General features: G+C 36.6%; 1 protein-coding gene across 3 annotated transcripts in view; it reads right to left on the bottom strand.

Annotated features, from left to right (window-relative positions):
• CTDSPL2 (CTD small phosphatase like 2) overlaps nt 1-22,172 on the bottom strand; it is an 82,320-nt gene that overhangs the window by 41,841 nt on the left and 18,307 nt on the right. For all 3 annotated transcript variants that reach the window (XM_008702141.2, XM_040620531.1, XM_008702142.2), the window contains exon 2: nt 12,273-12,482. In XM_008702141.2, coding sequence (XP_008700363.1) covers nt 12,273-12,458 — 186 coding nt within the window. In that variant the 5' untranslated portion in view covers nt 12,459-12,482. The remainder of the gene's footprint in view (nt 1-12,272; nt 12,483-22,172) is intronic.

The raw sequence follows: 22,172 nt of genomic DNA, 5'->3' as shown, positions 1-22,172 counted from the left end.
ATATGGACAACTTTCTGTTTTGACCATATCTGATACTAGCATCAACTAATCATCAAAGATCTTCTTTACTGTGAATGGTAACAAACACAGGTGGTGAATAATTTTTTTGCATCTCAGTTTATCCTGAAATAACTTGTGCTGAATATTAGTGCTGACTATACAAAAGCATAGACAGATATAACTACTGTCACTTAGCACAAATTAAGGCAATGACACCCAATAGTCACTGTATTATTTACTGCCATGCCCTAGCAGGGAGGAAAAAGCCAGTTTGACTTAAGAATGTTCCTGATGAGGCTGTAAAATTAATTAAATCTCAACTCTTAAATATGTCTTAACATTCTGTATGATGGGATGGTTAGTATAATAAAACACTACTGCTGCAAACTTGTGCTTTCACAATTGTCTTGAGAAAAAGCATCTGAGTTGGAGCACCTGTGTGGCTCAGTCCATTAAGCATCCAACTCTTAACCACAGCTCAGGTCATGATCTCAGGATCATGAGATCAAGCCCCGCTCAGGGCTTGTGCTGGGCCCAGAGCCTGCTTAAGAGTCTCTCTCCTTCTCCCTCTGCCCCTCACTCCCTAAGGAAAAAAAAAAAAAAAAGGAAAAATAAAATAAAAGAAAAGAAAAGAAAAGAAAAAGAAAAAGCATCTGAGTGATTGAGTTATTATAAGCTGACTTAGACCACTTTTGCAATGGAAAACTATTTCTACTTGAAGTAGATGTTTTCTGAAAAGTGAACAAAGCAAGTTATCACTCCAAGAAAAACTTTCTGTTGCCAACAATAAAATGTCAGCGCTTTCAAGCAAAAATCGTAATTTTAGAAAAGTCAGACCCAGGAGCGCCTGGGTGGCTCAGTCGGTTGGGCGGCTGCCTTGGGCTCAGGTCATGATCTCTGGGTTCTGGGATCAAGCCCCGCATTGGGCTCCCTGCTCAGTGGGGAGTATGCATCTCCCTCCTCCTCTGCCGCTCCCCTGCTTGTGCTCTCTCTGTCAAATAAACGAAATCAAAAAAAAAAAAGAAAAAGAAAAGAAAAGTTGGACCCAGCACCATGAGCTTGACAGCTTCCCAGTACTTAAAAACTATCCTGTTGCAGGGCACCTGGGTGCGTGAGTCGGTTGAGAGCCAGACTCTTGGTTTCAGCTCAGGTCATGATCTCAGGGTTGTGACATCAAACTCCGCATTGCGCTCTGCACGCAGCAATGAGATTCTTTCCCCTCCCCCTCCCTTCCCCTGCTCAGCTCCCTCACACACTCTATCAAATAAATAAATAAATAAATAAATAAATAAATAAATACAAACTATCCTACTGAGATCAATGGGGATGTTCACAAATGTGATTTTTAAATACTAAATGACAAAATATATCAGTATGTCGAAGATCTACATAATTCAGTGAACCAGTATCTTCTAAATAACCAGTGCATAGTGTTAGAAAACCACACATACTGCAACATTTATTCCAGGTGCAAGACAAACTAACAAAAACATCACTGCAGCACTTTCAAATTCCACCTTGGAATAAGAACCTAAGAAACTACATTTGTCAAGTTTCAGTATAGCATCAATAGACTACCACAATTATTTGAAAAGGATATTAAAATAATCCTCCCTTTAACAAATACATGTGAGTATGGTTTTCTTTAAATGCTTTCGTAATAACAAACTATGTATGAAGCCATCATTAAAGACATCTGCAAAATTATAAATAATGTCATGCTTCCTACTAATTTTCTTTTTGTTTTTAGGAAATAGTTAAAATGTTATCTGTATTGACAAATGGATTAAGAAGACGTGGTCCATATATACAATAGAATATTACTCAGCCATCAGAAAGAACGATTACCCAACATTTCCAGCAACATGGACGGGACTGGAGGAGATTACGCTAAGTGAAATAAGTCAAGCAGAGAAAAACAATTATCATATGGTTTCACTCATTTATGGAACATAAGAAATAGCAGGGAGGGGGCGCCTGGGTGGCACAGCGGTTAAGCGTCTGCCTTCGGCTCAGGGCATGATCCCGGTGTTATGGGATCGAGCCCCACATCAGGCTCCTCCGCTATGAGCCTGCTTCTTCCTCTCCCACTCCCCCTGCCTGTGTTCCCTCTCTCGCTGGCTGTCTCTATCTCTGTCGAATAAATAAATAAAATCTTTAAAAAAAAAAAAAAGAAATAGCAGGGAGATCAGTAGGAGAAGGAAGGGAAGAATGAAGAGGGGGTAAACAGAAGCGGGAATGAACCACGAGAGACTATGGACTCTGGGAAACAAACAGGGCTTCAGAGGGAGGCAGGTGGGGGACTGGGATAGGCCGGTGATGTGTATTAAGGAGGGCACATATTGCATGGAGCACTGGGTGTTATATGCAAACAATGAGTCATGGAACACTACATCAAAAACTAAGGATGTACCGTATGGTGACTAACATAACATAATAAAAAATTATTATTAAAAAATAAAAAATAAATAAAAAAATAAAATGTTATCTGTATCAACATTCAGTGAGTTTATAATTACAATTATAAATATTTTCAAAATTCCTCCATTTTAATATCTAATGAGATATATTTTGATAGATATAACCCACATAAACAAATGTTCTTTAGGGTTTCCAATCATGTGTAAGAAGGTAAAGGAACCTGAAATCAAAAAGTTTAAGAATCACTTGTTCAAGAGGGATTACTAATGAAATCACAAGAAAAAAGTTAAGAAGTCACCCCCCACAAATGAGGAAAATATCTGAACTGTCAGTTCACAAAAGAAAATCCCTGTATGGTCAATAAGCACTTGAGAGGATATTCAACCTCATCAATCATCAGGGAAATGCAAAATAAAAACACAATGAGATAACCACCCCACCCCTGTAGAAAGACTAAAATTAAAGACTGACAATACCAAATATTGCTGGGGATGTGGGCAACTGAACTGCCACACATTGCTGGATAGAATGTACAATGGTACAAATATTCTGAAAAACAACTAGGCAGTTTCTTAAAAGTTAAACAGTCTTTCAACAAATGGTGCTAGGACCAAAAGATATTATTAATATGTAAAAAATACAGCTGGACGCTTACCTCACACCACCTACAAACAGTCTTTCAACAAATGATGCTAGGATCAAAAGATATTATTAATATGTAAAAAAATACAGTGAGACGCTTACCTCACACCACCTACAAAAATTATTTCAAAATGGATGAAAGAGCTGAACATAAGAACTAAAACTGTAAAACTTATAAGAAAAAAACTTAGAAGCTTATAAGAAAAAAGTTCTAGAGAAAACTCAGGGCTAAAACTTTATCAAACCTTGATTTTGGCAACAGCTTCTTGGATATGACACCAAAAATATAAGCAACAACAACCAAAAATAAGCAAACAGAACTTGGTCAAAATTTAAAACTTTTGTGCTTCAAACGGGTCTGAAAGAATGGGAGAGAATATCTACAAATCATATATCAAATAAAGGACTTGTGTCGAAAAGAGAAGTCTTAGAATTCAATTACAAAAAGCCAAAACCCAATTTAAAATGGGCAAAGGATTTAAAAGACATTTCTCTGAAGAAGTTATAATGACCAACAAGTTCATGAAAAGGTGCTCAGTGTCACTGGTCATTAGGAAAATGTATTATCAGAACCACAGTAAGATACCATTTCACACTCACCAAGATGGCTAAAACTAAAAAGACAATAAACAAGTATTGTTGAGGATGTGGAGAAACTGGAACCCTCAACTTTGTTGGTGGGACTGTAATGTGCAGCCATTTTGGAAAACAATCTATAATTCCTTAAAAAGCAAAACACAGAATTATCATATCATCCTGTAACTCTCCTCAGTATATGCTCAAGAGAAATGAAAATAGATTTCCACAAAAAACCTTGTATGTGAATTTTCACACCAGTCATTTTCACAAGAGCCAAAATGTGGAAACAACCTACATGTCCATCAACTGTTAACATGGAGTATATCCATGCAATGGAATATTACTTCACAATAAGAAGGAATGATGAAATGATATATGCTACAACACAAATGCACACTGAAAACATGCTAAATGAAAGAAGCTAGACATAAAAGACTATATGTTGTAGAATTCCATTTATATGAAATGTTCAGAATAGGCAAATCTATAGACAGAAAGTCAACTACTGGTTGCTCAGAGTGAGGGAGGAAGGGACAGTTGATGGGTGAAAGCCACTGAAGATGATTTAAGTGGTGTAAAACTCATTGTGGTAACGGCTGCAGAACTCTGTGCATATATGAAAAGCTACTGGATTTTATACCGTAAAGGGGTGAGTTTTATGGTATGCTAATTATGTCTCAATAAAGCTACCACAAAAAAATAAACATACATTATATGACCCAGCAATACCAATCTTAGTGATTTATCCGACTTTAACTTATATATATGTCCACACATGGACTCAACACAAATGTTCATAGCACCTTTATTCACGATAGCCAAAAAACATATACTATCCAAACGGATAGACAGATTATGTTATGCAGTATACTCATACAATAGAATTCTGGGCAGGGGGTGAATAAATAAATACATGCAGTAACACAAGTGATTTTAAAAGCTTTATGCTAAGTGAAAAATGCAAGAAATGCTGTATGACTACAATCATATGAAACTCTAATTTACGTGATCTATAACAATAGATTGATGGTTGTCTAGGATGATGCTGTGAAATTGTCTGCAAAGACTGAAAGGATACTTTTTGGGCATGAGTATACAAATGTGTTAAAATTCGTGACAATATACACCTTAAATAGGTGTGTTTTGTTGTGTATAATTATAACTCAAGAAGTTAATTTTTAAAGTCAATATAGGAGATAGAATGAAATTCTAAAAGGTAATTAGTTTGCCAAAAAGAAGGCAGGATAAGAAAAACCTAACTAAACATGTCAATTTAAATATAAATACACGGGGTATATTTATACATGGGAGGGAAAGAACTATGATCATGAAAATGCTAGGAAAGTTATGCAGCTATATTACTATTAAGCAAAGTAAACCTCAACGCAAACATTACGAGCGATAATGACAGACATTTCACAGTGTTAACAAGAACAATTTATACTCATCACAAATGTGTATACACCTAACAAGAGAACTTCAAAATAAAGGAAAAAACTGGCAGAACTAAAAGGCAAAGTCACAATAGTTGGAGATTTTAACATCCCTCTCTTAGTAACTGATAAACAAGTTTAAGAGATAGAAGACTGAAATCTTATCAACCAACTTGATCTAATTAATAGTTATAGAACACTGCACTAAATCTAGAATATGCACATTTTCTTCAAATACACATGGGACACTCACCAAGATACACTATATGCTAGAAAATATCAAAAAATACCAAAGAAATGAAATCATACAGAGTATATTCCTAGATCACAATGATATTAAATTATAAAACAATTTTAATATCTAAAAAATGCCCAAATATCTGGAAATTAAATAACACATTTCTAAATAATCCATGAGTCAGAGAATAAATCATACACACCCACAAAAAAGGCAATAAAAACATATTCAGATAAGCACCAGGTGATGTATGTATGGAATTGGTGAATCACTATATTGTACACTTGAAACTAATATAACAGTGTACGTTAACTAACTGAAATTAAAATAAAAACTTAAAAAATATATATCAGAATGTGTGGGAAAACAGTACTTTGAAATTCACAGCTTTAGAACTTATACTGGGGGAGGGGGAAGTGTAATATCAATGATCTAAGCAAGGGGCTGGCAAACTACAGTCCAGAAGCCAACTCCAGCGAGCTGTTTTTGTATATCCAGCAAGCTAGGAATGGGTTTTTTTTTGTTTTTGTTTTCAAAGATTTTCCTTTTTTTAAGTAAGCTCTACACCCAACACAGGGCTCAAACTCATGAACCCAGGACCAAGAGTCATGTGCTCTACTGACTACTGAGCCAGGCAGGAGCTCCAGGAATGGTTTTATATATTTGTAAACGGGGATGGAGGGGAAGGGAAGGAGGATCAAAAGAACAATGTAATTTGATGATATATGAAAACTGTATGAAATTCAAATCAGTGTCCAAAGTTATGCTCACTCATTTATGTATTATCTGAAGAGTTGAGTAGTAGCTATAACACAATATAGTCCACAAAGCCTAAAATGTTTCTTATCTGAAACAGTTACAGAAAAAGTTTACTAGGGGCGCCTGGGTGGCTCAGTCATTAAGAGTCTGCCTTTGGCTCAGGGTGTGATGGGATCGAACCCCACATCGGGCTCCCTTCTCCGCTGGGAGCCTGCTTCTTCCTTTCCCACTCCCCCTGCTTGTGTTCCCTCTCTCGCTGGCTGTCTCTCTGTCAAATAAATAAATAAGATCTTTAAAAAAAAAAAAGGAAAAGAAAAACTTTACTAACCCCTGATCTAAGCTCTCCCTTCTAGAAACTAATAAAAAAAAAATAAAGTATAAGAAAATATTACAAATAACAAGTAAAAATCAAACAGAAAATGGAAAAAGAAAATTAAAGACAGATGTTGGTTCTTTGAAAGAGTAAAGAATTTGATGAAGCTCTAACAAGACAGATTAAAACAAAGATAAATCAAAAATATCCATATCAGAAATGAAAAGAGATACATCACTATAGATCCATTAGACATTGATATTTATGTAAATATCACAAGACTTTACACCAAATAATTGAACAATTTGGATGAATGGACCAATTCCTTGAAAAACACTATGACCAAAACTGAAATAAAAAATACAAAAGCAAAACAGCCCTGTATATATATATATTACAGAAATCAAATTTATAATAAAAGCTACCTCACAAAGACTTCTACTACTTATTTAAGGATAAAATAATACACCAATATAATAATAAGCCAATATAAGTTCTTTCAGAAGTAAGAAGCAGAGGGAACAATTCTTCACTTGCCTTATGATCCAAGCATAATCTTGGTCCCAAAATCTGAAAATATGACAAATCAAGGCAACTACAGACCAAAGCCCTCATGAACACAGATGTAAAAATCCCTTAAAAAAAAAAACACACAGTAAAGCAATTCCAGCAACACAAGTTTGGTTTTCCATTAAAAAATATTTCTGCACTACCCCACATTAAAAGAATAAAAGAAAATTTGAAGAACATCTCAAGGGATGGAGGAAAGTCTTTGACAAAACTCAACATGTTAAGAATTTTTGGCAAAAGTAGGACTAAAGGGGAACTTCCTCAAACAAGTAAAAGATAATTATGAAAAACATTTAGTTAACATCATATCTAATGGTAAACAAACTCTTTTCCTCTAAGATCAGCAACAAGAGAAGGTGTTTCCTCTCACCACTTCTATGGAACATTGTACTAGAGGCCCTAACTAATGCAGTAAGTAAAGAAAAATAAATAGAAGGCCTAGAGATCAGGAAAAAATAAGTAAATTGGCAGTTATCTGGTATACGTTATGATTATGTATGTACAACCATCCAATCTGAACTTCCAATTTTTTATGCCATAATAAATGATAAAGTACTTATTAATCTAATCGTTAAAGAACACATCTAGAGAGACTGACTTATACTAACTTTGGAATGAAGGAAGAAAATTCCCAATAAAACCATGAAGCCTGGTAGTAGTACAGAGGTTAGAGTTACAACAAAGTTTTCATCTAACCATGTTTTTCAAACCAAGGGGTACAACCCATCAGTCGATCGTGAGATTAATTAAAAGTATTAAAAATCACCTTTATCTTTTTTTAAAGATTTATTTATTTGAGAGAGAGAGTGAGCGAGCACACAGTGGGAGAGGAAGAAGCAAGCCCGACCCCGGGCTCAATCCCAGGACCCTGGGTTCATGACTTGAGCCAAAGGCAGACACTTAACCAACTGAGCCACCCAGGCACCCCTAAAATCACCTTTAAAAGGAGAATAAGAAACAACAGAAAAGAAAAATCAAACACATCAAATATATTAAGGGTGAGTTTTGTTTCACATGTATAAATATAGTAGAAGATATCTTTCTAAGGGTTATACTTAAAAGATCTTAAAACACTGATTTAATATAACAGGTACGGGGGCGCCTGGAGGGCTCAGCTGGTTAAGACTCTGCCTTTGCTCAGGTCATGATCTTAGGGTCCTAGGATCAAGCCCTGCATCCGGCTCCTCACTCAGTGGGGAGTTTGCTTCTCCCTCCACACCCCCATGCTCACTCCGCTCTCACTCACTCTCTCTCAAATAAATAACAGGTAGGATTTTATTATTTCATTAGAATTATAACCATATGTAAATTGACGACTCTCAACAACAAGAGCATAACAGTATTTAGAAAAGAACTAAGGAAAAGATCATTTTGTTATGGGAAAACTCTAGTAACCACCTATTTGGAAAGGTGTAGAGAGATTTTCTGATATAAAGCAAATATATTTTAACTGTGAGGCCTTCACTTCAAATATATATCAGAAATCTCATTATGCTAGGGCGCCTGGCTGGCATAGTCAGTTAAGTGTCTGCCTCTTGGTTTCACTCAGGTGGTGATCTCAGGGTCATGAGATCCAGCACTACCCCCCCAACCCCCGCTGGGCCCGGAGCTCAACAAAGAGTCTGCTCGAGTTTCTCTCTTCCTCTCCCTCTGTCCCACTCATTCTCTCTCTCTCAAATAAATAAATACATCTTTAAAAAAAAAACAACTCATTATGCTAAAAGCAGAAAGACTGTACGTCCACAATTCCTAAGTGCTCTTGCTGACAATTTCATAATTCTGAAATCAGAGAAGTGGTAAATGTTTGAATCATAAAATCTTGATTTAAAAGAGACCAGAGATTTTATTCACCCTGTTATGGGGTGAATTTGTGTCATAACCCCCCCATTCCCAAATTCTTACGTTGAAGCCCTAACCCACAGAATATAACCATATTTAGAATATGGTTTTTAAGCAGTAATTAAGTTCAAATGGGGTCATTAGGGTAGGCCTTAATCCAATTATGAGTGGTATCTTTTCAAGAAGAGATTACAACACAGACAACACAGAGGACTGACGGGCAACTACAGGAGGACACAGCAAGAAGGCAGCCATCCAAATCAAGGAGAGAGGCTTCAGAAAAAACCAACCTGCTGTCACCCTGATCTTGGACTTCTAGATTCTGTAAAAAAATTTGTTGTTTAAGCCACACAGTCTTTGGTATTTTCTTATGGCAGTCCTAGCAAACTAATACACATCCTTATATTCATAAATTAACAAACTATCTTTGGTTTACCTAAATACTTTCATGGCTAATTTATACAAAATTAAGACCAGAATACAGATTAAAACTTGTTAGCAGTATAAAAATATAAAAATGGGTCAGTGATGGTAAAATGGCAAGCACCAAGAGCCAATGATCCTAGAAATCATAACAGTAACAGAAGAGCAAAAAAGTAGGGTGATACGAGAAGAGCAAGTTTCAAAAGTCAGACTCCTGAAACAGGCATGAAAGCAATGTCAGATACCTTAGAAAGAACCATAGCTCAAAAGAGAGAGCAAGAAGGTTTGTCTAAAAAATTCAATTCTAGCCACATAACTTTAAAAGTCCAAAAGCAGACAAAAAGGAAGGGTACCAAAGAAACAAAAAAGGCAGCACAGGGAGTTGTCTAACTGACTTGGTTTTTAAAAGGACACTTGTAGAGATAAGAAATGTAGTTCATCATCCAGTCAGACTAAAGACGATGAAGATATATGCAAAAAGTACTAGGGGGGAAATCTTCCTATAAAAAGAATAAGCTTCAGGAAGTTTGGAAATGATGATAGAATATAAATATATGACAAAGTGGGAAGGCAGTATAAGAGATGCAACTCTTACTTGCTTTCATCAAGAAGAAATTTCAATCCTTACACGAGATAGGTGATGCTATTAAGACAGTATCTAGCTACTTTGAGACAAAATGGTATAGGAAAAAGAGCACAGGTATCAGAGTCAAATGTACCTGGGTTTAAATCTCAGCATTGTCACTTACTGTAGAGGCAAAAGTGCACAGTGGGTTAGAAGTGTAGGCTCTGAAGCCAGGGTATTTGGATTTCAATTGCAGCGCTGCCACTTAAAGCTAAGTAACCCTGCACAAGTTATTTAACCTTCCTGTGTCTTAGTTTCCTTATCTGTAATATAGAGATGACAGAACCAACCTCATATGGTTCGTACAGCTTAAAGAAGTTATTACACTTAAAGCACTGAGAACAGTGTAGGACACATACTAATTGCTCAATAATGGATAGTAATTACTGTTCAATTTGTTCTTTATTGTTTGTTTCTATCCTGGACATTTATTACAATTACTGTTGTTATTGACATGTGCAAGTTACCTAAATTCACTTAGCCTAAATTTTTCTCTTCTATTAACTATCAAAAGATAGTCATATGAATTAAGGAGATACAAAATACAAGGCACCTAATAAATATACTCAATAAACATTACCTGCCAACCCCTACCCAAATTTTGAAAAAGACAACACTGTACTTAAGATACTACACATAAGCAAGCATTGTACAGATTCTCAATAAAACTTTAGAATATATTATCAAAGAGATGATTTAATGACAAAGAGATAAGAAAGAAATAACAACCAGAAGCCAGTATAAGCTTGTAGGAATAATACATGACAAGCTGATCATTTAATTTACTTCTAACATAGGGTTAGTATGGTGGGGTAAAAAACAGTATACCTTGATTTTAGCAAGACGTTACAATACTAATTTTCATAATAACCTTATAGAATACAATAAAAAAAATCTGGATGATTAATAATACAATTAAATGAATCTGAAGCTGCAGGAAAACTCTCGTCCCCCAAAATTAGTGAATAAGACGTTAGTTTGCAAACAGGTTTTTAGTAGCCCTATCTTATTTAACATATTTAAGTAGACATTAATGAAAAATGCAAGATTCTGGTTTAAAAAAAAAAAAAAGGGGGCGCCTGGATGGCTCAGTCGGTTAAGCATCTGCCTTCAGCTTGGGTCGTGATCCCGGGGTCCTGGGATGGAGCCCTGTATCGGGCTCCCTGCTCCCTCTGAGCCTACTTCTCCCTCTCCCTCTGCTTCTCCCCCTGCTTGTGCTCTGTCTCTCTCTCAAACGAATAAATAAAATCTTTAAAAATATAAATAAGTAAATAAAAAAATAAAAAGAAAATAAAAAGAAAGAAACTTGACAGACATTTCTATAGGAAAACCCTGAATGTGTAGCTGACATGGGCAAAAATCTGCTAACCAACAAAGATACATCTTACTACTAAAGGAGAAAAAAATCATGATATGCTATGCGATGGTGCCACATTAACAGAAGAATGCCCAGATCAAAAGAATATGAACAGAAGTCAGAAGACATAGGAAAAACCCATCTATTAAGTTTCTTTTTTTTTAACCAAAATCTTGTATTTTTCATTAATGTCTACATTAAATATATACACTAAATGACAATAACACTATTTATAGAGTTACATTAAAATTTCTCAAACTGCTTGTTCTGTTTGCCATCTAGTGTAAAAACAACTCTGAGACAGATAAACCAGTTAGAATTAGTCCCATTTTATTGTCTTCTTGAGGTTCAGAGGGGTAACTGAGCTTCCTGAGATCAAGCTGGTCCAAAGTATAATGTGGAGCATGTGACTCCTAGTCAGTGTCTATTTTTTCTTTAATAACTTTTTTCCCTTTTGAATAAAGTAATATATTGTCATTGTAAAGTGTTAGGATTCAGAGAGAGAAATCATCTCCCTAATCAGACACTGTATTAATAATATTAACAAGAAAATTTAACTTTTCTTTGAAATGAAAAAAAATGGAAGTGAGAGAAACAGCTCACGTAAAATAAGGAAAAATTTCTTTTACTTTTCATAATACTATGCTGAAAAAAAAGAAGGCTAAATGGATCAGTTAAAAGTAGAATGTTTTCTGGGGCGCCTGGGTGGCACAGCGGTTAAGCGTCTGCCTTCGGCTCAGGGCGTGATCCCGGCGTTACGGGATCGAGCCCCACATCAGGCTCCTCTGCTGTGAGTCTGCTTCTTCCTTTCCCACTCCCCTGCTGTGTTCCCTCTCTCGCTGGCTATCTCTGTCTCTGTCAAATAAATAAATAAAATCTTAAAAAAAAAAAAAAAGTAGAATGTTTTCTTGAATGGCCATTAAGTATTTTTCATGTTATTACTCTTAAAATAATACCAAAATGTAGACATTTCCTTAATATACTAGCAATATTAGATTTCTCATCTTTGCATGCTTAAAGAAAACAACCTAAACTTTAATTTCAATGATCTAAGTACAAGGTAAAACCATTACCTTGGGTGTGCTTCCTTTAATGAATTTTTTAATTGAAGACAATAAGCCGGTTTCATTTTTCGTTGTTTTTTCTCCCCCTGAAGGCAGGCTATCATCAACCTCTGAATATTTCCTCTTTGCTCTAGCAGTGCGTTGTGTTTGGATTTGATTTGATTGCTGAGAAGCTTTCCGTGTTCTCAGCCTCATCTTTTATGAGTGCCACATATAAAACTATGAGAGAAAAATAACAAGGGTTATTACAATTAAACCTAGCATACCAAAATGTGCCCAGCTTATACAAGAAAAATCTCTTGGTCCAAGTCTCTAGGGGATTAAAATAAGAAACCAACATTTTAAGCGAAAGGTTGCTTTGACTTTTACACATTATCCCAAGTAATCTTCCCACCAACTTCTAAAATATCATACCCTACGATCTAATAAAAATATAAGTAACACCAGGGTGCCCGGGGTGACTCAGTTTAAAGGTTAAGTGTCCAACTCTTGATTCTGGTCCAGGTCATGATCACAGGGTCGTGAGATTGAGTCCCGTGTCAGGCTCCGTGCTGGGTGTGGAGTCCGCTTAAGATTCTCTCTCTCCATATCCAAAAAAAAAAAAAAAAGTAACACCAAGAGTGTGCATACTCTTTTCAAAACACTATGCTGCCTCCACCCATGCTGACATTATCATTCATTTAATCATTCATTCAACAAGTATTTATCGAGCACTTAACCACATTCAAGGCACTGGGCTAGGTTGAGCACCCAGTAAACACTAAACAACATATGGAAGGTTTTTGACTTCTGGAGCTCACAGTGTGGTGGAAAAACCCTCAATGAACGAATTAATTACATGAGCATGATTCTAATCATCGACAATCATACAAGTGTAAGAAGAGCAGTTGGATCATTCAGTTTAATTTATAAGATCATTCAATCTTACCACAGATAATGATACTTTAAAAACTGAATTCACATTAGAAAGAAAATATAAGGCAATCTACTTAGAACTCTCTCACTTTATGGATGAGAAAATTAATGGCTGGCGAAACTGTACCAAGACACAGAAGTGGTTAAGTACATACCATAAATTAGAATCTAAAGTAGAATATAAAAATTACCAAACTAAGAATTAAGAAATGTGAATTCTAATCCTATTTCAATCATAGCTAAACTATAGTCACTTGTTTTTTCACCTGTATAAAGAATACATTCATCTTACCATCCTGAGCCTCAAAATGAAAAAGGAATGAGAAAAGGCTATGAAGTGCAGGAACAATAACGCTACTCATAACAGTGAATGCATTCATAGAAAAGTTTAACTCCCTTTAAGCATTCCAAGCTCCTAAAGATGCAGAAATTCCTGGCAAAGGATAGGGTCTTCACTGACCAGTTAAGCTTAAGACACTGTGTCTTTACTAATTCAACGTTAACAGTCACAGAAAAAAAGTTAGAAACTTTTAGAAAGTATATATATATCTATATATAATATAGATATATAGAAAGTATATATCTATATTATATATATATACAATCTACTCCCAACAAAAAACCCCAAACTCAAAGGATTCACCAGAGGAGTCCCTAAATATCTTTACAACTATTTTTTTCCTAGCAGCAAATGGTGCTCAGTTTTAAGTTGCCATCCCAAAATAAAAAATACTGCCTTTCTCCTAAAGAGTCCATGTTAACTTCTAAAGTGATTTATCATTCAAGGCATGTATTATTTACTTTAAAACCCTATTTAGAGTGCATAAATGTTGCCTTAATTCCTTAGTTATTGAACAGCATACCTTAGAAAAGGAAAATTCCCATAGAGAAAATGCAAGGGGGAATTTCTCAGAACTATTTTTAATCACTTTCTGTAATTTTTAAAGTTTTTTAAAAAATACCCAAGAATGACTCTATCTTAAGCCCAGAATCATTAAATGGAAATTATAAAACCTTATGAAATAATACACTGATGTAAAGTGGGTCTTAAAAGACTAAAGGCATATAGGTAAATCCAGTCTTATTAAGTTTGGCTGATTAAAATTTAAATACTTATTGGTTACCTGCTACTGGAACGTTAAGGATGAAAACTAAAACTTCTGTCCATGAGAATCAAAAAGTCTGGCAGGTAAGTATACATATCATAATGTATATATAAAATGCTAGATCACTCCGCATGAAAAGAGTGAAGACGGTACTGGGAAAGCTTATGAGAAAGGTCCTTTGAACTCAAAAATAACCAGGGGGCATTTACTGGAAAGAAAGACAAAAGCATTTAAAGAAGGAGCTGAAAAGTAGGTTTTTGTCCATTCCAATAATGAATTGTAAAAAGTGTACTTGATAGGTCCAAAATAGCTCCGGGAGGCAAAATGGCAGCAACAGGGACAGCCCCAGAGGTGACGCAATGCCAGAGGTGACGCGATGCCAGAGCATACGCCTTTCCCGAGGTCCTCACGGGTGCGAACAAGTGAGTTCATAGCCCAATCCAACAAATGCGTGTTGGCTTTTCTCGCCATGGCCATGGGGACATAAGGCCTTTGCCCTGATAGGCAATTCCTGCATTCCACAGGCCTGACCTGGGGCTGCCAGAGGCACGAGGCCAGTTGCGCAGGTCCCTCGGTCCTGACCGGTGCAACACTGAGCACTCCATGCCTACAGGCGCAGCCTCCCAGGGCAGCCACCTCTGCTGGTTGCTCTGCGCTTTCACCTTGAAGGTCTGCCAAGCATAGGCCCTCGTGTGGCAGAGAAGCTGTCAGTGAGCACCGTGCTGACTGGTGGAAGAGTTTGTGGCGGCACAAGAAGTGCTCCGTGTTCTAATATCCAGGCTAAAACCACCCAAATGTGGTTCCACGGTATGTGAAGAAAATCGCATGCAGCTCATCTAAGAGGAATGAATTCAAAAGGGGCCGCTCAGCTCTGACGGAACACTTATTCTGGAACTCTGAAGAGGCTGTCATGGTGTGGCCTTGGTCTTTGCTTGCCTTGTTCATCAGCGACAGCTGGACAGAAAAGTTCTGGAAAAAGTCGGGGAGCAAAATCAGTCTATATAGCTACCTTCTACTCTTTGATAGTGCTCTTAGGGACTGTACCTCAGACAGAGACAGTAGAATGAATGGATTTGTGCCCCTCGTTCTTGGGCACTTGTAGTGGCATTTCCCCCTCCATCTCTTGTCTAGATCATTAACAAGCAAAATATAGAATAGTTCCCTTCGCTGCTATAATTTGGTTTACCACAGGAAGTCATGGTGGCAGAAACAGGATAGCAACTTTATGCTCCAGTTTACCAACTACCTATCTTCCCCTTCTTCTGCTACTTATTTAAAACTTTCAGGATGTAATTTCAGCAAAGAAGTTTATTTCTCAGCCAAAATCTGTTTCCCCTCAACCCTAATGCCAAAAAATAAAAAAAAATTTTTAAATTTTTAAAAATTGCGGATGTATAAAGAAAAAGGACTATAAGGGCTAGGGCAGTCAAGGTCTCATGAACTTTCAAAACAGACTACTCACACAAGAGATGAAGAAAACATATACTTTTCAATTTCTCATGGAATACTTACCAAGTATGCAGAGATGTAAAACAAGTCTAAATAAATTTAAAGACTAAAATCTTACAAAGTATGTTCTCTGACCACAATTACAGATCAAAAACAAAAAATCTTAAAAAGTACCAAGTATTTGAAAAATTTAAAATATATTTATAAATAAATCATAAGTCAAAGGAAGGAAGGAAGGAAAGAAGGAAGGAAGGAAGGAAGGGGAAAAAGAAAGAAAAGAAAGAATGAACCACAAGGGAAATATAAAATATTTTGGACTAAAAAATAACAAAAACACAGCAGCACATCAAAGTATGTGAGATGTAATAAGCAACAGAGGGAAATTATAAACATATATGCACCTCATACCAGAGTCTCAAAATATATGAAGTAAAAACTGTCGAACAAAAGTGAAAAACAGACAATTCAACAATAATAGCTAGATATTTCAATACCCTATTTTCAATAATGAAAAAAGACAAAAGATCAATAAGGAAATCAAAGTCATGAACAATTCTCTTGACCTAAGAGACACATACGGAACATTCCACTCAACAACAGCAGAATATATAACAATGTCCAGGAAAGACTACATGTTAGGACACAAAACAAGCCTCAATAAACTTAAAAGGACTGAAATCATGTAAGTATATGGTCTCCAACCACACTGGAATGAAATGAGAAATCACAAGGAAATTAACAAATATGCAGAAATTAAACAACAAACTCTTAAAATATGTAAGCACTGTGTCAAAGAAGAAATCACAAGGGGAATTAGAAAATATTTCAGGATGAAATGAAACAAAATCACAACATACAAAAACTTATGAGATGCTCCCAAAACAGTGCTCAGAGGGCAATTTATGTAAATGCTTATATTAGAAAAAGACCTCAACTCCATAACAAAACGTTTCACCATAAGAAACTACTATAAAGAGAAAAACAAACTAAATCTAAAGAAAGCAGAAGGAAGGAAATAAAGGATAAAGCAGAAATAAGTCAAATAGATGATTTAAAATGCAAAGCAAAAAGAAATTAATGAGGCCAAAAATTTGTTCTTTGAAAAGATCAACAAATTGGTACACCTTAAATCAGACTAGCCAAGAAAAAAAAAGCCTCAACCTATCAAAGTCAGGAGTGAAAAATGGGTCATTAATACCAACACTACAAAAATAAAAACAATTTTAAGGGAATATTATGAACAACTGTACACCAACAAATTAGATAACCTAGATGAGATGGATAAATTTCTATAAAGACACAAGTAAAATGGGCTCAAGAAAAAAAAAATCCAAAAGCCTCATAATAAGTAGAGACTGAATAATAAGTAGAGACTGATAATGATTTCTTTAAAAACTTCCTGGGGGCGCCTGGCTGGCATGCAACTCAATCTCTGGGTTGTGAGTTCAAGCCCCACTTTGGGTACAGAAAATACTCAAAAATAAAATCTTGGGGTGGGGGGACTTCCCACAAAGAAAAATCCAGGACCAAATGGCTTAACTGATGAATTTTACCAGTGTTTAAAGAATTAACACCAATCCTTCTCAAACTCTTCCCCAAAACTGAGGAACACCTCCCAACTCAATCTACGAGGTCAGTATTACTCTGCTACTAAAGCCAAACACAGACACTACAAGAAAAGTAAAATTACTAATCAATATCCTTTAGACATATGGACGCAAATATCCTCAACAAAATACTAACAAACCAAATCCAGCAGCTTTATAAGAGGAATATACATCATGACCAAAGTGGGATTTATCCCAGAGATGCAAGGCTGGTTTAAGATATGAAAAAAAAAAAATCAATCAATATAGTATACCCTATTAAAAAAATAAAGGAAAAATTCCATATGATCATCTCAAAAGACACGGGGGGGGGAAGCATTTGACCAAACCCAACACCTTTTCACAATAAAAATACTAAACACACACACACACACACACACACACACACACACACACAAATGACAATAGAACAGACCTTCTTAAATATAAGAAAAGGCATCTACAAAAACCCCACAGCTAACATCATACTGCATAATGAAAAACTACATGCTTTCCTCCTAAGGTCAAGAGTAAGACAAGTTTGTCTACTCTCACCACTTTTATTCAACATTTTACTGGAGGTTCATGCCATGGAATTAGAAAGACAAATAAAAAGAAATAAAAGAAATTCACATTAGGAAAAAGTAAAACTATAACCAGAGGAGAATATGATAGAGAATATGAAGAATAACCACAAAAGCAGAAACCATAAAAGCAAAAACTGGGTAACTAGACTTCATAAAAATTAAAAAGACCTGAGAAGACACTTCATAAAATGATTGGCCACATGCATATAAAATATAATTCAGCATCAGAAGTGCAAGTTAATCAAAATAGCATACTAATCCACATCTACCTGAAAGGCAAAAATTAAAAAGACTGACAATAATGTATAGTAGCAAAGATGTGAGCAATAAGCATTCTCATCTTCTGCTGGTGGGCATGTGAGGTTTTTGGTAAATTTTTTTTTTTTAAGATTTTATTTATTTATTTGACAGAGAGAGAGACAGCCAGTGAGAGAGAGAACACAAGCAGGGGGAGTGGGAGAGGAAGAAGCAGGCTCCCAGTGAAGCAGGGAGCCCGATGCGGGGCTCGATCCCAAGACCCTGGGATCACGCCCTGAGCTGAAGGCAGACGCTTAACGACTGAGCCACCCAGGCGCCCCATGGGACAGTGGTTCTTAAGCAGGGGGCGGTTTTGTCCCCAGGTATCTGGAGACCTTTTTTTTTGGTCACAACCTGGTGGCGGGTTACTACTTGGTAAATTTCATTCAGCAGCACCTCATCCCTTGATCCAATAATTTTTTCACTTCTAAGTTTTTATCTAAGAGAGATATAAACATGTCCACAGCATACTTTTACAAAAATGTTCCTGGCAGGCTTTATTTACTGTAGCCCCAAACTGGAAACAGGGATAGAAAAATGAATACTGTGGTGTTTTCACACAGTGGAATAATAATCAAAACCAGAAAACAGGGGCGCCTGGGTGGCACAGCGGTTAAGCATCTGCCTTCGGCTCAGGGCGTGATCCCGGCGTTATGGGATCGAGCCCCACATGAGGCTCCTCCGCTATGAGCCTGCTTCTTCCTCTCCCACTCCCCCTGCTTGTGTTCCCTCTCTCGCTGGCTGTCTCTATCTCTGTCGAATAAATAAATAAAATCTTAAAAAAAAAAACAAAAAAAAACACCAGAAAACAATTATTATCATCAACAACATGAAAGAATCTCTGACATTATGCTGAGCAATGGCAGACACAAATGAATACATATTTGATGACATCATTAAAGAGAAATTCTATCAGAGGCAAAAATGATCTAAGGAGAAACAAATCAGAATAGAAGCTGTCTTGGAGAAAAGAAATGACATATATATGATGGAGCGTGGATCTGTGAAAACTTATAGCTGAAGTCTATGTATTTCAAAGTATGTAAATTTTACCAAAATAAACACGTGCAAAAAGTTCTTATGAACAATACCAACCAGGTAGCAGGAAGTTGGAAGTGGGTGCGGATCTAGATCCAAAAGACAGACAAAATGTTAATAAGTACTCAAACCAAATGATGGTCATACGGGGCTTCATAATACCATTCTGTTTATTTTGTGCATATGTTTGATATTTTCCATTAAAAAACAGCAGCAACAACAAAAACCCTCACTACCAGAGCTACCAACAGGATTCAACACTGAGAAGAAACTGAATTAAGTCAAAACAGAGTAGGACAGGGGAGCCTGGGTGGCTCAGTCATTAAGTGTCTGCCTTCGGCTCAGGTCATGATCCCAGCATTCTGGGATAGAGCCGCATCAGGCTCCCTCCTCAGCGGGAAGCCTGCTTCTCCCTCTCCCACTCCCCCTGCTTGTGTTCCCTCTCTTGCTGCCTCTCTCTCTGTCAAATTAAATTTTTAAAAAATCTTAAAAAAAAAAAAAAAGAGTAGGACAGGATCAAATGAGAAAAGCAAAGAGAACATCTGGAATAAAGGGGGCAGAGGAAAATAAACTAAGCAATCTCAAGAGAGCAATCCTCCATATTTTGGAACACAGAAAGTAACAGAAAGCTGCATTTAAGTCAAAACCTCCTCCTAAAAGTTCAGGAAAACAAATTTCACATTAAAAAGTAACAGAAATTAGGGGCGCCTGGGTGGCACAGCGGTTAAGCACCTGCCTTCAGCTCAGGGCGTGATCCCAGCGTTATGGGATCGAGCCCCACATCAGGCTCCTCTGCTGGGAGCCTGCTCTTCCTCTCCCACTCCCCCTGCTTGTGTTCCCTCTCTCGCTGGCTGTCTCTATCTCTGTCAAATAAATAAATAAAATCTTAAAAAAAAAAAAAAAGTAACAGAAATTAGATCAGAGGGGCGCCTGGGTAGCGCAGTCGTTAAGCATCTGCCTTTGGCTCAGGGCATGATCCCAGCGTTCTGGGATCAAGCCCCGTATCAGGCTCCTCCACTGGGAGCCTGCTTCTTCCTCTCCCACTCCCCCTGCTTGTGTTCCCTCTCTCACTGGCTGTGTCTCTGTCAAGTAAATAAATAAAATCCTAAAAAAAAAAAAAAAAAAAAGAAATTAGATCAGAGCCCATACAGTCATAAGAAAAAAAAGAGAAGCAAAAAGGCGGGCGGGGGAGGGGGAGGGGGAGAGAGAGCGAGTGCGCACGCAGAATAAAACCCCTAACTTTTGGGGGTGCCTGGCTGGTTCAGTCAGTAGAGTATGTGACTCTTGATCCTGGGGTGATGAGTTCAAGCCCCACACTGGGTGTGGAGCCTACTTTAAAAAAATAAAACATTCAAAAAAATTTTTTTCAACCCCTAAGTTTCTACAGACAGTAAGACTACAAAAGACAAGTCCACAAAAACAGATCATAAGCTACACACTATTTCCAAGCAAGCTTAAAGACATTAATACTAAACGATTTAACCAGGATTTGAAGACAGGGAAATGAAGTGAAAGAACAAAGAAAAACATTAAAAAAAGAAAATCATTTCAGAAACAGACTAAAAAAGAAGGAACAAAGAATTAAATGAACAAAACAAAGAAGGAATATTTTCACACATTACAAAAGATTCAAGGGATGCCTGGCTGGCTCAGTCGGTGGAGCGTGCAACTCTTGATCTTAGGGTTGTGAGCTCAAACCCCATGTGGGTGAAGAGATTACTTAAAAATAAAAATCTTAAAAAAAAAAAATTCAAGAGAAACTGGTAAATACTGAAAATAGATCAGATACTCAAAAACAAGAGAACTTCCCAGAAATAGAAAAAGTTTGAAACCATGTATTGAAAGAAACAAGACCTGAGAATAGCAAATGTGAAGAAATAGTCATATGTGAATTACTAGAATTTTACTGAACTTTAAAGGGGGAAAAATCCTTTGGGCATCTAAGACAGATGTAGGCAGACTTTTTCTCATAAAACACAATAAATATTTTAGGCTTGCAGACCACAGGGTGAAAGTTAGATGAAATTCAAATATCAGTGTCTAGACCATGCTCATCGGTTTCAATACTGTCTATGGCACTGTATAGCAAAAGCATCCAAAAATACGTAAGTGAAGGAGCATGGCTGCGTACAATAAAACTGTGTTTACAAACACAGGCAGTCAGCCCATGTGCAGCAGTCTGCAGAACCCTGATGCAGACGTGCATTAAATGACTTCATAATGGAAAAAACATTAAACTACTCTAAATTTTTCAATAGCAACACTTTATGTCAGACAAAAATTGGAGTAACATATTTAAAATAATCAAGAAAAGAACATGTAAACCAAGGGTTTTATATCCAACAAAGATAACAAGAATAATGGCCACAAACTATTATCAATGAGCAAAAACTCTAGGAATACTGTGCCTATGGAGCCCTGGCTAAAAAATCAGAGGACTTGAGAAAACCAAACTGACTACAGATACTGCACAAGAACTAATGGTGAGTATCAAACACACAACATTAGTTACTCCTACAGCAAAAATAAAATGAAGGTTGAAAGGGAGAGAGTATAGTATGTATATTCTCTGACAATGTAAATATACTTAACTATTTAAAAAAAGTGAGGGATGAATAGGAAGAACACAGCAAAAAGAGTGTATATATGGCCTCAATAATCATATATATGGTAACGGCACTGGCACTGCTATCATGAGACTGTTATGAAATAAATCTAATTAATATTTAGAATTCTAATTCTAGGTCTGTCATCTACTGGGTCCTCAGGAACCTAGACACAGTATGGAACAAGAAGACAGAGACACAGAATAAGTTAAAATAAAATCCCTGGAATTCTGACTATGGTCAATAAATCTTCCCAAAAAGCAACCACTCAGTTGGACAAAATAATAAAAACCACCATTTCAGTACTCTAGAAATCAACCAAAGG

The sequence above is a fragment of the Ursus maritimus genome, unplaced genomic scaffold (genome assembly GCF_017311325.1).
Source record: "Ursus maritimus isolate PB19 unplaced genomic scaffold, ASM1731132v1 scaffold_35, whole genome shotgun sequence".
Lineage (NCBI taxonomy): Eukaryota > Metazoa > Chordata > Mammalia > Carnivora > Ursidae > Ursus > Ursus maritimus.
Note: the sequence above shows the minus strand (reverse complement) of the source record. Positions and strands in the feature narration are given on the sequence as shown.